The following is an 18,063-nucleotide window of genomic DNA, read 5'->3' on the forward strand; positions in this document are numbered from 1 at the left end:
TTCGGGGTGCTGTGCGAACGTTGAAAAGGGTGCAAACCGTGGGAAAGAAATAGGTGAAGTTATTACAGTGCAAGGGTGTGAATTATTCAAAATTGTTGCAGCGGCACTGTTGCTTAATTGTGAGAAAAAAAAAAAAAAAAAACGGTACAATTTGGATCGTAACAGGCTAGAGGGACATCCGCCCACTGCAACTTACGTAGGATTGTTAGACCATTTTCGCGGTCGTCCCTCCCCCATTCAGTGAGAAGGAATTAAAAAATTCAATAGCGTAATTAACGCTGCCATGAATGTAGTCAGCATAGATCTTAATCTGCTCAGTGTTGTATTGCAAAGGGGTGTCAGAATTATCGCTTTGGTTACTAAAGGAGGAGGAGAAAAATTTGCTCAGGCAACCTTGAAATTCATTTTGAAGGATGGAAGAGCACAAATTGTTGACTTGGTAATTATAATTCTTTGGAGTGTTGAAAAAAAAATAAAAGTGCATATTATCTTTTTCGAAGTTGATCCCTTTGTGTGCGTCATCTGCTAACGCATAGGTGGGAACATCTTTATTGTCCTTTTTCGTCATCCCGTCATTCGAAAAATGGCGTGATTCCTTTTGGACTGTCTCGGAAGAAATTTGCCCTGTTTGTCTGTCGTCCAAACTTCGTTGAGGCGCCCCCGTTTTAGAGATTTTCGCTTTCCTCTTCTCCCGAAGTAGATTGAAATAGTCTACCAGGAAAAGATCGTATTTAAAAAATTCCTTGTGGAAGTAGTGGTACTCCTTTATGTATAGGCATAAGTAGAACTTGTGCAGTGCATGTATGTTAACCATGAGGGGGTGAATAAATATCAGATACTTTATCAGTTTTATTGACTGTTCGAATTGCTTTAATTCGTTTTTTATTTTTTTGTACAAATTTTTAAATTGCACAACGAGGTTGTCTTTCTCCTTGTTATGGTAAATGGTGATGTATTTATTGACGTCATTATTGTTCATTATTTTAATCATTTCTGTGACGATAACGAGGAGCTCTGCGTACAGGTAGAAGTACTTGTTATGCTTGTCCCTTTTGGCATTTTCATTTTTTATGTTTTCTTGCTGATATATGTTCGTTCCCCGGAATGGACTCCATTCGATGTTCCAACTTTTGAAGTACTCATATATCTCGTTCAGGACGTATATGAAAACGAAATATATGTTTAAGTCACCAGAAATGCAGAGGATGCATTTTTTGAAAGAATTTTTATTTTTTAGTAATAGCAAGTAGAGGTGTAAAATGGAAAACTTAATTAGCAGTAATATTTCCTTGCTTCTTTTGATTTTACTGTTTTGCAAGAATATCAAGTTAAACCATATGTTGTCATTTTTTTCGAAACTGAATAGCAATGTTATTATGCGCTCGTCCAGGGATGAGTTGATAAAGCATGAATTGAAGAATAGAATTATATAGTACGTCGTGAGAAGACAAGGGTCCTCCTTCTTTACATATTTAACTAACACATTAGCGAGCTTTAAAATTTCATTTTTGTTATCTATAAAAATTATTTGGTAACTCAATAACTGGAGAATGAGACAGATTAGGTGGGTGCTCTGTTCAATTTCTACCTTTGATTTGTTCACGTTATTACCAAGGTTGTTCATAACGTAGTTAATTAAAAAGTGCAGAAATTTGCTCCTAGAAAATTCGCTGCTCAACCGTTTAACGCATAAGAAGTAGGATATTTCTCCCTTGTCTTGTCTTTTCTTGCTTCTCAAACGGTTAATAAGGTGTGTCGTTATGTCTGCCTCTGGGGGTTCCATTTCTAATGTGTGACTTGTCCCGCTTTCTTGGTTCATCGCGCCGAGCGTATTATCATACAGGGAAAAGTCAAAGAAGTACGTGTTAGTTATGGTCAGGTAGAATTTCAAAATAACGGAGCAGAGGTATGTGCCCTTTTTATTCTCCATGAGATTTTTTAGGTGACTGTTCAGCGTATCCAAGCAATTTAGCATGTTCGAGCAGAACTTGTACAACGTTGCCACGTCGTATAAAATAAAACAGGACACAAAATTGAAGAAGTAATTTATGTACATGTAGGAAAGGTACCCAATTTCCTTATCTACCTGTGATGTTTCTTTTTCGTTGTAAACATTTATTTCACTTTTGTTATTTCTGTTCAGGTAGAAGTGGAATGAGTTCCAAACAGATTCTACAACACTTTTGTCCGTCAAGTATGCAAGCTTCTCCAGAAAGGTCGATATATATTTGTATTTGAACATTAGGGAGGAGACGTTGCTATACGTTTGTATTATTCTGAAGCAATTTATGGTGTACAGGAATAGCAGCTTTTTGTTTCTTTTCAGCTCTTCCACTATGCTAATTAGTTGTATGTCTTGTTGGGGCGATTGTCTCGGTTCGTCTGCTTTGTTTTTTGTTCCGGGGGGAGGATCCTCCCCCGGGGGGCAGATCTCAGCGTAGCGCGAATCCTTATCGTTAGAATCTTTATCGTACTGATCTGGATGGTGAGAGTCTTCTCCGTGTTTCTTCTCTCCCAATTTTGCATTTCCCCCCTTAGCCTCCCCTTTGTTCGTTTCCCCCCTCTTTTTGCGTCCCTCTTCCCTTATCCTGGCCAAGGCCATAATCGCCCTAGAGCACTTGACATTTTTCTGCTGAGAGGAGGATATTTTTTCCTCACGCTGGCTGTTGCCATTCTGGGTAGAGGTTTCCTGGGTTGAGCTGCCCCCCGCCGGCTTTTTCAAGTACCGATTTATTCTGCATAGCGACTGCCCAGGTAGCTGCGTTTTTTTCCTTTTCAGGTTAGCCGTTTTGACAATTTGCGCGTACTTCAAATGAATGTTCATCAGGTCAGAATTGTACAAGGTGGAGAAATGTTCCAAGATATGTCTGGCTATTTGCATGAGAATGTTTTCCTTTATTTCGTAATTGAATGAGTAGTAGTCGTAAAAAAATAAAAGGAAGAATAGAACAATATTGGTGGTAATTTTGTTTAAAAATATTTTATCATTTTTTTTAAAATGTAGGTGAAGTGTCTGTGGGTTGTCACTTTGATGATTTTCCTCACAACCGGAAGACACCATCCGATTGAGTAATTTTTTTTCGTCTCTGCTTCCACCTTCTCTTTTGTCGTTGTATTTATTATCATTTATGATGTACAAAATGAACAAGTAGATATTGTTATTGTGGAAAATGTTGCGAACTACTACATTTTTTATATTTTGGTCTGTGTAATTTTCTAAGTTTTTGTTCCAATTTTTCTTTTTCATGTTTATTAAAGTATTGTAAAGGGCGTCCACGGACACTGATGTGTTCTCTGCTTCGATGTGTGTGTTAATTATTTTCCCTCCATTTGGGTCCACGCCTTTGCTATCCACATATATGATGTTTTGAAAAAAGGAGGGCAGGGTTAGGACATTCTTTATTTGAGTGAAAAAAATGTGGTAAAGTTCGTTCAGGTATATGTATATGTAGGAGACGAATATATACAACAAGTTATGAATCATGACTTCATTTTTTTTTTTTTTTTTATTTAATTCTTGCTTGTTTTTTAAAACGTATTTCAAATAGTGCTGTATCATTTGGTTGAATTCTGGGAAGAAGTTCTCATTTTGGGACAGCAGTATGGCTAAAAAATTTCGGTCCTTGAAGCACATGCTGACGATGAGGATGTAGTAGTAAATTTTGTCATATATCAGTTCCAAGTCGTTCTTTTTCTCCTTCTGAAGTAAGAAGTAGTTGAGGAAGTGATTTAGATAGAAGTGATTATCGTGACTTATGTTTTGTGTGAATATGGGACTCCCTTCTTCGTCAGAGATAAGTGTGCCCATTTGTTTTCCCCATTTTTTGCTATCATTGTCCTGCTCCGTTTTGTTTTCACCGCTATTTGTGAGGTTGATCGATTGGTTTTCCGTTATACTTGACGTACTTATATTTGCAGCTGTCTTGGCGGTCTTCCCACCCCGATGAGCCGATTCATGTTTCCTGTTGTAAAAATATATTTTGTACTTTTGCAAGTTGTTCATTGTTTCCCTCTCATTGCAGAATAACAATTTTAGGAATATTTTAAAAAAGTATTTCTCAAACAGTTTGGCTTCCTTCAAATTGTAGAAATTGATGTAGATGTTTTTTTTCCCCAAGTAGTGGAAAATACGCTCGCACAGGGTTTCGATGTTATCCTTCGGATTTTCCTTCCAACCTTTCGCTTCATCAGAATGGGTGACGTTGCCATTTAGGGAGAAAAAAAAAGGGAAGTTGTCCAAGAAAAAGCTAACAAATAGTACAATGGATAGGAATAGAATTTTGTTTTCTTCACATTGAGGGCAGTACATATCAATCATGCAGACGTAGTTGGAGTTGGCCACTTGGTTCTGTTGATGATTGTAAATTCTTTCTTTGATTGTGGCATCGTCTTCACCATTGTGATCACTTGGATGCATATATGCTTCGTCCTGGTCGATGGAAAGACAATTTTTAAACTTACTTATGGTGTACTCGTAAAACAGTTGGCAGTAATTTTTGTAAATATCTTCCTCCTTCAGTTGGTAGTTGTGTTTGTTGATCAGCTCGCTCTGCTGATCCGCACTGGCGTCTGCATTTTTCCTCCCACTGAAGGGAATATGCACATCTCCACAGACGCGAATATTCTGCATATATATTGCATATTTTAAAATGACAAAATAGGTCCTTTTTATAAACTTGCACAATTCTTTGTCTGCTTTGTAGTATTTTAGAACATGCACTAAGATATTTTTCTTTGACCTGTGGGAGTTATTCAGAAAATTCTGCTTCCAGATTTGGTACTTGAATACTTGGAGAATATACTTGAAGAAAAGGAGTAGCAGCTGGACATGCAAACATTCGATAATGATATCGTTGTAAATGTTGCAGAAGTTTATGAGCGTGCTCATGTATTTGTTTAGGAAGACTTGTTTGAAGATGTGCAATTTTGTCCTTCCTTTGGGGTATGTCCCACCATTGTTGTTTTCGATCTTTTGTGTGTCGCTTCGTGGGTGGGCCTTATTATCCCCATTTTCGTTCTCTTCTGAGTGAACTTCCAGTGTACCCTTTAACCCCGTTTGGTAGTCTCCTCTTCCCTGCGTGAAAGCCGAGCAATCATGCTGCATTAACACGTCCATGCTTATGCTTAATATGTCTTCATTGACCAAGTGCAGATCAAAAAAATAGCCCCTCCTGAAAACCACGTGAAGCATAGACAAAACGTTTTTCACAAAGTAAATGTCTAATTTGAGATACTCCTGTTCGTGGTTCTGAAATGTGACATTCTCTACATTGATGGTCTTCTCCATTTCGTACACATTTATTATGTTGGCGTAGACGTTACTGTTTGTATTAGTATGTGTTGATTTTGCTTTGTTGATTTTTTTTTTTTTCCTATATTTCGACAGTATGAAGAAAAGGAAGTTTACCAGAATGGACAAGTTTTTCCTTCTCTCCATTTGCTTACTTCTGATTCGTCGTTGCTCTTTGATCAGCATGGGATTTTCCCCTCCTTCGTCTGGGCAGTTGAAGTTGCTATCATGAAGGTGATCGTTTCTAACTGTAGGGTTCGTGCCTCCTATCCGATCAGCAATAATGGCGAGATTGTCATGGCAGTTATTCTTCATCCTAACGTAGTAATCGTCCAGGTGGACAAAATTGTAAAGCAAGTTGAGGGAAAAGCTGGAAATTTTATTCTTCAAAGATGAGGTAGCAACTGATATGAAGAGCAATTTGTAGAGGAAAAGGGAAAGGTCTATATCTTTGTCTAGGTGGTGGATTTTTCCTTCCATGTGTCTTCTTTTTTCTAGTATTAAATGTATGTGCAGGCATACGTCGAAGAGGGTTATTAAATGCTTCAGTAGCAGCATGTTCGAATGAATGACGGTATTTGCGCTTGTTTCATTCGGAGCACTGCTAGGCCTGGTGTTATCCTTCCTATTTATTGTCAGTTGGTTGTACATGAAAAAAAGAAGCTTGTTAATATAAGGAAAAATGGTGGTGTAAACGAAATGCATGGCACTGATCATTTCATCGTAGTCGCTTTGGAGGAGGTAATGTGTCTGCTTGTTTGGGGTGATTCCTGCTTTCGAGTTGGCCCCATTATTATTCTGTGTTGGTTCATCTGGTGTATTTTTTCTGCTTGGATATGCGTTTTCAAGACCATTTCGTTTGGTTGATTCGTCGCCTGTTGGGTAGCTCACTTGGTTGCATGCGCTCCCCCCTTCGGTGCACAGTAATTGCATGTAGCAGTTGTTCAGGTAGAAAAATAGCTCGCTCAAATTGTAGATGTAAGAAAAGTTGGCTTCCTTATCTGCAGAATCGTTTATAGGTGGCAGGACTTTTAACACTTTTATCAAATTGAAAACGTAGGAATTATTTTTGGAAGTGTGCTTTATATCCACTTTGGCATTTAAAAAAAGAAAAGAATTCACATTCGCAATGGGAAATCTGGGAGTCTCTAATTTATCATTCGATTGGATGATGCCGCTCCAAATGGACTGGTTGCAACTTGTGCGGGTCATAGGATGAGAGGCACTTCCAACTGGTATGCTACCAACGGGTGTCATTCCAACTGGTGCAGTGCTCACCCTTTTGGACAAATGATAATACTTATTAACGAAGAGGAAGTAGGACCTGAATATATTATTCGCGTTGTAGTTCCCGTAAAAGGATAATTCCTTTGCCTTCATATTCAATTTGGCATCATGGAACTCATGCAGGTAGGAATATTTGGTGGAGAAGAAAAAAAAAGATTTTAGCTTTTTAACATTTAGCAGAAAATTATTTGGCTGCAGTTTTTTATAAATCCAAAAGGGAAGAAAGAAGAGGATTTTTTTCTCTATATGAAATGAGGCCTTGTTTACATCGTCCATTTGGTTGGGCTGCATTTCTCTATCAATATATTTATTCTTGCTTGTGTCTTTTCTGTTGTGTCTATTTCTGTGCAGATTAAAGAAGAAGTTGTCATATTTTTTAAATGTCTCCCAATGGAGTATATCTCCTCCGTCCCCACATCCGTTAATGCCACTTTGGGGACCCTCTTTGTAGTACCCCTCCATATATTCTACCTTTACTTCGTTTATTAGAGAATTTTCTAACATGTTCGTGCAGCTGTGATGAGGCGAGTTTACTCCTTCAGTTAACCAATTAGGAGAATAGTCATCCCTTTCAAAATCCATTTCACCTTTTCTATTCAGCTGTTCTTGTAGCAAATTCGGTTCGAGGAATATTCTGTGCTTGTTCAATAGCAAGATGTTTTGGTCGAATATCAAGTAGAAGCTCAAGCTGATGCACAAAGCTCTGACAATCTCATTATCGTAAAAGAAGAAGCAAAACAAGTGAGACAGATAAAAGTACCTCTCCTTGTATATTCTTTTGCATATGCTGCTATTCCTATAGTTTGTGATGATCAACAGGATAAGTATTTTTAGGACATAGACAAACAATTCAATGTTGTATGTACTGGTTTGCTCCTTGGCAAGCATTTCCCCTATTAGTCTTATGTACAAATTTTTTATTTTTTCGTAAATTAAGAGAAGAAAATGATCCATGTGGGATGGATCCCCCTTTTGGGTTTTACTTTCTGTAGTGTTCTCTACAAAACTGTCACCTTCTCTAAAATTTGCTTTTCTCCTCAGAATAAATGACATTATGTGATCAAAAAAGTTTAGGGGAAGTTCCTCCGTCTTCATGTCTATTTTCTGTAACGCCTGAATGATAGCCTCTTCATCGCTAAGCATATGATTAAGCACAAAATGGCTTATGTACATGTTTAACATATTAGTGTTAAATTTCCAGTCGTTTGAGTAGCTGAAGGTGTTATGGCACTGATTTTGGTGGTACGTTTGGTTCTGTGTTTTTGCAGGGGCTTCACGTCGGTGGCTTCCTATAGGGTCTTCTCTGTACTTCCACGTTGTTTCTCTTTCGTCGATAATGTTATGTTGTCTCTCTTCGATGCTACTTTGCATTTCCTCCCGTTTCATCGTACCGTTTGGTGAGGCATCTTTCTTCGTGCTGCTCCACCACTTGGTGAATTTTAGCCTAAACTGGTGATGCAACTTCCACATTATTTTAAGAGAATGGGTCCTCTTTTTCTTTTTCCTTTGAAAAAGCATAAAATACAAGCTATGCACGTTTAGGAAGACATTCTTGTAGAAGTAGGCCAGTCTGGTGAGTGCATTATGTTCCGTTTCGTGTTTCCCCCCCCTGCCAGGGGGAACTTCGCTGTTATGGTTGCCATGATCGCAGTTACCCTTGTCACCGTTGCTACCGGCAAGGATTGGCTCAAAATGGTGGTCATACAAAAAGTTGAACGAGCTGTAAGCGATCTGCTCTAGCAAGAGTATGTACTTCTTTTTAGAGTAGTACAAAAAAAGGAGGACTTTGGAGAAAAGCTTAATATTTGACAGGAGTCTCTTTTTTTCCTTCTGTTCTTTGTCCATAAGGGAATTAAACAGGGTTTCCACTTTTTTCCTGATATTTTCTAGTATAAAAAAGAGATAATAATTTCTTATTTCCTTTTTGCTATATACGCACAGTTCGTATATGACGTCAACGAATTCGTTGATTTGCAAAGTGGGGGTGTAGAAATCTGGGGATTTGCTTTCTGTCTTCCCTCCGTGGGGAGTGTATTTCCAAGGTGTATCATCATTCGAGCAATTGTTCAGATAGGGTTGATTGTTCCTTTCAAATTTGGAGTTCACCGTTTGGGAGGTTTCCCACTTGGTTGGTTTGTGCTGGTCGAATTGGTTCACATTTTTGCAGTCATATTGTTGATAGGTGTCTATCCCTAGTGAATTATTTCCGTTTTCTTGACCGAAATGATTTTCCTTCACATTTTGATGATGGTGATCTGTTCTTTGATTATACATAGGGGTAATGTACTGAGTGTCTTGATAGGCCTTGGGACGTTCTAGTTGGTTTGACTCCCTATTGCTGTAGGTTACGTTGTGGGAATTATTTTGGCTCATTAGGTCATTCTCCGAACGGGTAGAATCTCCCATGTGTGCATTTTTGGAGACGTTTCCCCTTTCCATGCGTTTGTTAGAAATGGTATTATGATCGAATACTCCATAGGACAAGTCCCCCCCTTGGGGATCCCCTCTTAGTTCACTATTTTCCCAGTCAAAGGAGCCCTTTTCATAATTAATATTAAAAATAAAATTAAAAAAAAAAAAAATAATTTCCGTGTTGTAGCTATACATGATTGAAATGATGTTGTGGAGGAGGAGGACAAAGTTTTTAAACAGCTGGACGAATTTGATATTTTCTGGGACGTCCGTTTTACCTTCCGATTTTTGGTTAAACGTTAGTATGTACATTTTATTTTTGCAGCTCTTCAACTTGTTAACAATGAATTGGTACATGGATCTGTTTTCTTGTTTATCCGGTTTGACATAATTTGTGAAGTTGTTATATTCAGAGGATAGAAGGGATAGCGAATTGAAGAGGATTCTGAGGCTGTTTTCGAGCAGCACCTGGGTAACTTTGTCAATAAAGTGGGCATCGAAGTGGGCACCGCTAATTTGGAGCGACTCTTGATGTGTGAAATTGTCCATTTGATTTTCGCACCGCGCATTTTTGTACTGTCCATTTTTGAGTACATTTTTTTTGTAGTCTCCTCTCACTTGTAGCAAAGCATGGCAAAATTGCTTTATGCAGTGCGATGCTTCATTTTCGTGTCTACTGTGTGCATCTATCGTTTTTCTCATATTGTCCAAATTGGGGGCATCGAAAAAGTCTTGCGATTTGAATGTCTCCAGGGGGTCAAGGGATGGCTCATTATTTTTTGCGTCGGCCGGACTTGAGAACATTTCGTTGGCATGTGGGGCGGGTAGGTCTGCTGCGGCGTTCTCTGAGTGGTACTTTTCAAGGAAGGCGTTGAGGGCGGAGTAACTAGTTGGAAGGAAGAAAAAAAAGTGGGAGATGTTATTGCTGGTGTTTATGAAGGTGGAGATATCTGACCGGAAGGTGGTTCCGCCAAGGCAACCACCATTGTCAGCATCGTCACCACCCCCAACACCACGGTAGACGAAAAACAAATTGGCCAAGGAGTAAAAATAACACAGCAGATCGATGTACTCCTTATAAATTTCGTAGTCATAAAAGAAGAAGAAAATTTTGAAAAAGTGCAACAATTCTAAGTGGTGCGTGTTCAGGTGCATGTCGAAGAGGAAGCGTCTAAACAGGTCGACTAATTTGGGCTGTATTTTCTTCATCAGAATGAATGACACGGGGGTGTAGTTTATGTAGAGGCAGACGATTTTCAGGAGCTCCAATTGTTTAGGGCTGTAATTGTAAGTTTGCCGAAGGGCAGTATTAGTAAACATATCAATGCTTTGAAATTTGTTTTTTTTTAAATCGCTAGAGGAGTTGGAAGAGGAGGAAGAGAAACTGTTCAACTCGTGGGTAGTTAAATTTTCTGAAAGGTATTCCCTAACGGGGACCCCATTTTGTTTTTCCTTTTTATCTACACGACCATGTAGGTTGTTCCCTTCAATGTAGTCAATGAGGATCTCCAAGTGTGAGTCCTTCTGCTTATCTGATTCGCCAAAGTAGTACTCTAAGACGTTACAGAGGAAATTGTAAATGATGACAAAATTGTCTATGTGGAAGTTGAGGGTGGTGCATTTTTCCTTTATGGTGCTAATTTTGAAGTGCGAAAATTTTAAAATTTCTAGCATGAAGAAAATTAACACTTTGAAAAAATAGACGCAATTGTTTTTCGTTATGAATAAGTAGTAGTACGTGTCGCTTTCGTTGAAATGCGTAGTGGTGCTGCCCCCCAATTTGCGAATCGCCCTCTCTTCGTTCTTCCTTAGGTAAAATGTGTTCAACCTATTGAGGTCATCTGTGTTGTTTTGCCTGATTGTTCCGTTTACCTGGCTTGAGTTGTTTGCAGATTGAGGGGGGCCTTTCCTCTGTTCACTGGCTATATTGTCCCCATTATGGCCATACTTGAACTCTGCACCAATTTGATTTCCCGCGGCCAAGTTGGAGCCTTTTACCCCTTTTCGAAGCAAAAGTAAGTAGAACACATTTTGGTTAATCAGGAAAAAGAAGTTGTTCAGGTAGATATTATGGACGCTGTTGCAAAGGCACCCCTTTCTCTGTGTTACACTTACGTAAAGGCTATAAATAATTATAAAAATAAGATACGCTAGACTATTTAGAAGGTTGTTCATATGATGGAATTCATTTTCCGCCTGATTATTTTCGACGTAATTTTTGTAAATATAGTGAATATTATAACTAAGCGTGTAGACAAATTTATAGTTAAACAGAAATAGGTCTTTATTGAAAATGTAAATATATTCATTTAAAATTTTATTCACTTCTTTGTGCATATAAACAAGATCGTCTATGCTTATTATTTTTTTTATTATGTTCATCCCTAAGCATTCGAAGTAGTTGAACTTTATGCTCAGGTAGAAATGGAGCAGGTTCATTTTGTTGATGTAATTTTTTATTTTGTAGGTTATGTTTTTGTTATACACGTGTTTATTATTTAGGTAGGTGAAATAGGCAATGAGGGAATCTTCCCCTTCTTTGCTTCTATCTTGTTGGTTTTTTCGCACATCTCCTTTTATGGGGTCTCCCCGTTCGACCATATGTTCTACTCTGTTTATGTCTAGAAAATTCCTTCTGAAGATGTCGAAGCAGTCGAAGAAGTTGTACAGGTAAAAAAATGTATAATTATTTAATATGTGCGCGTAATGACATTCGTCACAATTGTTGTATCTTTGCGTAGTTCCCCCTGGAGGTACCGATGCGTCATGTAGGTATGTATGCCCTTCCCTTATTTTGTTGGCCTTATATATCTTATACGTAAGGAGCAAATATATACTCCTCTTATTCACTTCATTCTTTGCCTCATATAAGAAGTTGTAATACTCAAAATCTTCACTTTTGGAGAAATTATTTTTTGTAAATATGTTTATGATGTTATTTTTTTCCATTATTTGGTTTATATTCAGGAGATCCTTTTGTGAAAGTGTGCTATCTGCATTGTTGTGCGAGGTTGAGGTGTTTTTTTTTGTGTTTTCCTTTGCCTTCTCAGGAGAGTGTTGTGTCAACCGAGGGGGAATGCTTGTCGGCTCTTCGATGGAAGAGTTTTTTTTTCGTGTAGCTTTGTATTGACCTTCCTCTTTATTTAAGTCCATCATGTCGCTTGTCTTTTGCGTTACGTTGTTTTTATACGGGGAAGTTTGCTGTGCGGTTCCCTTTTCTTTTCCTTCCGGTGATTCTGCCTCCCCATTTGCATTACTTACGTCAATATTAGGTGCACATTCTTGAGTATCCCATTTTGAAAAGTCGTCTGGGTTGTCCCCACTGTATGCACGAATCAGCTGGATCAGAATTCTGACCACCTGGTTGTATTCATTGCTACTGTTTTGCAATTGCATATGCTCATAGTTTATGAGGCACGTATCTGTGTCCGGTGCAACATTTAATTTTTTAACGGGACTATTCTTTTTGTACCTGTCTTCGTTATGTCTGAAGTGGGTTAAAAACTCCTTGGTGAATGTGTATATTCCGAATTGTTCGAATTTGCTTTTGACCTCTTCATCCTTCTGCGTGGCGGTGTGGTAGAGGAGGTGATAAGGAGCAGGGTGTGACAGACAAGACGGCGAATTAAACGCACTAATGAAGGGTATTACGGCATAGAAGGAGGGGGGATACATATGATAGTCTTGTATGTAACACACTTATACACTACGGTATCTGTGAGAAAAATAAAAACTACTACGTAACAGCGGCGTGGGCATGATGCTTAAATTATTTTTTTTGCACAAACGGGGTGCACATTTTTTTTTTTTTTACCTCTATTATGCACCGAACGAAGTCCAAAACTTGGATCAGCGCTTTCAAAGGAATGGAGCTGTTTCTATCGTTAATGTAACGAAGAATAATATCAAAAAAATAATTTCTTTTCTTAAAGTCCGTTTCGCTTATTATATTTTTTTCATATTTTTGTATGAGCATAATCATTGACCTGTCTCGGATGTCATCTATGCTGTGCCCTAAAGTGGAAGCAGTGCGGAAAGGCTGCCGTTGTGTGTTCTTTTATGTGATCATTTTTGTAATGCTCTGGGGGGATGGAGGTGCACGCGTAGGCGTTGTTTTACCCTTCGTGATGGGGCAAGAAAATTGGCACATTTTTCAGGCACACGACATTGCGTGTACTTTTTATGTGCATGAAAATTTTCACTTTTTTTTTTTCCAAATGGAGAGCATATCTAGTTGTACCTATTTTTTGAATGAGGCTGTTCAGCTTATCGTCGTCCATTTTGACTGGCGCGTTGGGATGACACGACGTTGTTACTGATCGGTCGGGTGCTTAACAGATGTGTATGCAATGTCTGTATGTATGTGTATGGCCATGTGGAAGACGTTATTTCACGTCTAACCACTACGGTGACAATAGCAAATAATGTTAGAACCATAAAAGGGAGTATAAAAAAGGACAAATGCTACATCTGTAACTTTTTTAACTAATAATATTTTTACATTTTTGCAGTAAAATGCTTCTACGAATACTTTGCCCCTTATTTGAAAGAAGTGTGCTTTGCTGCATCTACAAAATTGTTAAGATTTGCAAGGGCAACAAAGAACATGTGCAATGGGGCTATAGAGTGAGCAAAGACGTAGTGTGCTAAATTATGGGTAGCCGTACGCGAGAAAAGATGCGTGGCACGTTCAAAGTTCATTCAGATGGGGAAGCGAGCGCATAAGGAACGCGTTTTTTCTCCCAATACATTATTTGGATATGCTCCTCCTTTCGTGCCCCTTTTGGAATTTTTTTTTTTATTTTGCCCGGTTCCTTCCCCGCGCATACAATTTGTAGCATAAAATTGAAGTCCTAAATGTCGTGCAAAAAAAAAAAAAAAAAAAAAGACTACACATCTTTCCCCCATTTAGACTACAAAAAGTTTAAACTTAAAAAGAACTTCCTAATATGGTTAGAAAGAAAAAGGAGAAATGTTCATTTCTTCCAAAGTGATCATAAATTATGGGATGTCTAAATGGGACATACATCAAAACATGCGTACATGTAAGGGAAGGGGGGAAAAGGAAAACAATGCTTATTCGTTTTTGGTGGGAAAGACAGCATATTATAAGAAGCTTCACACCTTTTTTTTTTTTTTCTTTTTTAAATTATTTTTCAGAGGTGGTTTGTTCAAATGGGAATCAGTGAATTTCTTTTTTTTATTTTAACAGAAGCGGCAATGTTAAACCTTATTGGGATGATTAGTAAGGGAATAATTTTTTGCCTAGCACATCCGCTCTGTTTTTTGACGCTCCTTGGAGAGAAACGTTTTAGCCTTTTTCCGGTTACAAATGTATATATATTTGCCACGGTAGCATCTTCAAGAAGCATTATATTTTTTTTTTCTTTTTGAACTTTCCTTTTGGTCATCCCAAAATGGTGTTTTGCGTAGTGGCGTAAGTTTAGGCTTTTACTGTTTGTTGTACTTTTGAGAATATGATAATCAGTCAAATGAAAAGGAAAATGAACATATTTGTAATGCAAAAAGGATGAAACGAAATTATTGTTATGTCGACGTGTGTAAAATGTTGTAATATAATATTTAAGCGGTACAGGAATATTTATATGGGGTAATTTTCCCAATGCGCGCTTTTGAACTTTATGGGGAGGTGCTCTTTCTTTGAAGGTCGTAGAACAGGACAACTGTTGCAGCACTGTTGGCTGTGATGAGGCGCTTTTTGCCGAATTATGGTTACGCAGTTGGTCGGAAAAAAAAAATGATGCTTCCCCCATACATAGGGGTGTATGTATATATGTATGTACACGTGAACGCCTAACCGCGATGTTGTATTGCCCCTCATTTCTGATAAACAAATTAAATGTTCATTCCTTCTCATCTGAAGTGCGGCCACAATGCATTTAAAGCGAAAAGGGGTCAAAGAACAAAACTGCTTTTGCTTTCTTCCCATGTGGTTGGCAATATAAAAAAGGGTGCTTAACCCCTGTGTGGAAAAAACGGTGATCAGCGCGGACACTACTGAATGCAGTCCATAAAGCTAAAAAAATATTACGACAATGAAAAGGGGTAAATCAAATTGTTTCATCTTGCCCAGTTTGTCCCGTTATGCTCTTTTGGCCAAACAAAGAAAATGATGAGCAACGCCAAGTGGTAAGAATGTTAACATAAAAACATATACATTTGTGTATGTGCGGAATGAACAAAATGTAGTGTGTTAGGTCCCCTCCCGTTTGTCATGCAAAACTTGTGATTCTTCATTATAAAGGAAAAAAAATGACAAAACTCTTCGCATTATAACGCGGTATTCCTTCAGGGATGGGATGAACAATGGACTTGATTGGGGGCAAAGATGTAACAAATGCTTACGCGGTACGCTTTCGTTTCGTTCTTTCCATTCGTTTGTTTCGTTCCTTTCGTTTCACATCGCGGGAACATATATCGTTGGAGACAGAACGCACAGGAAAAGAAGCTGGAACATTTTTAAAAAAGGTGGGGTCGAAAAGTTGACAGAATGGTTGAGGATAACATACATGTGATTCAGAATGACCCGCTCATTATCGTAGATAAATTCCCCTACACCAGGAAGAACGAAAGAGTCACAGGTATGGAGAAAGGGGTACGAGCACCTGCGTGTGTGATTCTATGCACATAGTTACTAACACATGTTTTGCACACCCATTCTGATACAGTCGTATCCCTCATGACTATGATGAGTAGGGGGAAAAAAGCACCTGTTCTAGCACCAATTTTCCCCGGTGAACATCACCTTTGTGTAGAAATATATCTTTGAAATATGCTTGTTTCTCCCCTGTTAGACGAAGAAGAAGAAAAAAAAAAAAAAATCACGAAGATATATTTCTTGACTCATTTCCACGCAGATCATTACACCAACATAAATAAATACTTCCACGAAAACGTCTTCTCGTCAACCATAACGAAAAAGTTGTTAACAAACATAATTGGGGTAAATGAAAAATATATACACAATTTAAAAATTAATAAAAATTACCGTCTTTTCAATTTCGAAATAATTTTTATCGACGCAAATCATTGTCCTGGATCTGTAATTATTTATTTTGAATTTGCAAATGGAACAAAAATCATACACACAGGCGATTTCCGCTATTCCAATGTTCATACCTTTTTGATAAAAAAAGTGCTAAATTGTAAAAGGAATGAAAAAGATGGACAGCAATACAAATTGCAAACATTGATTCCTACAAACTCGGAGGAACAAGCGAACAAAGGGGAGTTGTCCACCGGGGTGAAGACGAGCTTCTCCTGGAAGGGCAATCCGTATAACATCCATTTTAGTAGTGAAAATTTAAATATATATAAGGGAAAAACATACATTGTAAATTTTGAAGAGTTTAGAATAGCTTATTTAAAAAATGTGGAAGATTTAATTTGCGGACTTAAATCTGAGGGGAAGGAATTTTATTTGTATGATTCCATTGAAAAGGAAAATTATTTTAACTTTTTCATTTACGTAGATTTGTCTCTATATTTTAATCAGAACGAAGTGGACATTTTGCTTCTCCATGATGGGAATAAAAGGCTAAACGAGGACGTGATAATTAACGAGGAAAACGTAAAGAACATTCGCTTCGTCGCGATCTCTGATGGAGAAAAGTTAAAAGATGAAACCAGTCCCAACGGAACCAACTCCTCAGTTTTGGTAAAAAGGGAGTTGCTTCACCATTTGTGCGATAGGATAAATGGAGAAAACGGAAAGGTAAAAAAGGAAGAGGACACCGACGTGAACGAGTCGCGATTTACACATGAGCATATCATTGAAGAAGAGAAGACGGTGGTAAAAGCGAAAAAAGAAAGCGCTAGTGATCTCATCAAGCTGGAACATCGTCCAGGTGGGCAAGAAATAAATGCTCCTTCTGACGTGAACGAATCGGAAGAAGACTCAAATTATATAAGGACCATTTACCTGGACACAACTTATGCCCTGTCGAAAAATAATTTGTTCGCGCCGCAGATGTATTTGATTAATTTTATTATTTATATATGTAAGAGGAAAGTGAGAGAAGATTCTGCCGTATCGGTGGGCGTCGCGGTAAAGGCAGGGGAAAAACACAAGGCTAACCTTGCTAAAACGGGCAAACGAACCCGGGCGCATAAATATAAGGACGAGGGAGGGGGAAGCAAAGTGGGTAAAACAAACAGCGATGAAAAGATCGAAACCAATGGAGCGGGGGATAGGGATGAGAAGAACTTACAGGGGAAAGGAAACCGCCCCAAAAGAACCCTATTCATGTTTGGAACCTACAACCTGGGGAAGGAAAAAATTTACCTAAGCGTATCCGAGGCGTGCAACATGAAAATACACTTCAGGAATGAAAAAAAAAAAACAATAATTCAGTCCTTCTTACACAATAAAAGTATGTTAAAAAGAATAACAGACAATAAGTTGGAAGCGCAGATCCACATAGTTGACATAAATTATTCGTATATATTCCCCAAAATTGAAAAAAATAAATTTAAAAATTTAATAGACGAAGAAATCGAAAAGGAATTTGATTCATTCTATTATATTATCCCCACAGGATGGGTGAAAAAATATTCCTTTTATCAAAAAAATGAAATTTCCATTTTTTTAATCCCCTATAGTGAACATTCAAATTTATCAGAATTGGAAAGTTTTGTAAAATCTATCAAGCCTTGTAATATAATTCCTACTGTGTTTTATAACCCGAAGGAAAAGACGAGGATTCTGAACATCTTCAACCCGTACCTGAACTTACAGCGGGAAGTGCTGAATTTTTTAAAAATATCTGATGAGCGTTGTTTGGTCAGGAATAAAAAAATATCCAAAAGGGGCGAAAAGACAAATCACACGCGGAAACAAATTGTAGAGGCTAATATTGTGGGGGTAAAAAATTCCAATGGTAGCAGTCAACCCAAGTTGACGTCGTTTTTTCCGTTCATAAAAAGGAAGAAACGGTGACTCCCCTGGGGGGATGGAGGATACGTTAGTTCATAGTTCTGTCTTGCAGTGACATTCTACTTCGCTTTACAGCGAATACGCTTACAAATGGGGGTGAAAAAAATACAGGTGATAA

General features: G+C 38.1%; 2 protein-coding genes across 2 annotated transcripts; one reads left to right on the forward strand and one right to left on the reverse strand.

The window, feature by feature from the left end:
• Nucleotides 1-205: 205 nt before the first annotated feature.
• PCOAH_00047370 (Uncharacterized protein) lies at nucleotides 206-13,269 on the reverse strand (the record flags this gene model as incomplete). Its single annotated transcript, XM_020061520.1, has 3 exons — nucleotides 206-12,553; nucleotides 12,804-13,003; nucleotides 13,230-13,269. The coding sequence occupies 3 exons, from the start codon at nucleotides 13,267-13,269 to the stop codon at nucleotides 206-208; spliced, it is 12,588 nt and encodes a 4,195-aa protein (XP_019916849.1).
• A 2,231-nt stretch (nucleotides 13,270-15,500) lies between these two features.
• PCOAH_00047380 (DNA repair metallo-beta-lactamase protein) lies at nucleotides 15,501-17,948 on the forward strand (the record flags this gene model as incomplete). The annotated part of the gene is made up of 2 exons (XM_020061521.1): nucleotides 15,501-15,591; nucleotides 15,868-17,948. The coding sequence occupies 2 exons, from the start codon at nucleotides 15,501-15,503 to the stop codon at nucleotides 17,946-17,948; spliced, it is 2,172 nt and encodes a 723-aa protein (XP_019916921.1).
• Nucleotides 17,949-18,063: the final 115 nt, after the last annotated feature.

This window comes from Plasmodium coatneyi, chromosome 12 (genome assembly GCF_001680005.1).
Source record: "Plasmodium coatneyi strain Hackeri chromosome 12, complete sequence".
Lineage (NCBI taxonomy): Eukaryota > Apicomplexa > Aconoidasida > Haemosporida > Plasmodiidae > Plasmodium > Plasmodium coatneyi.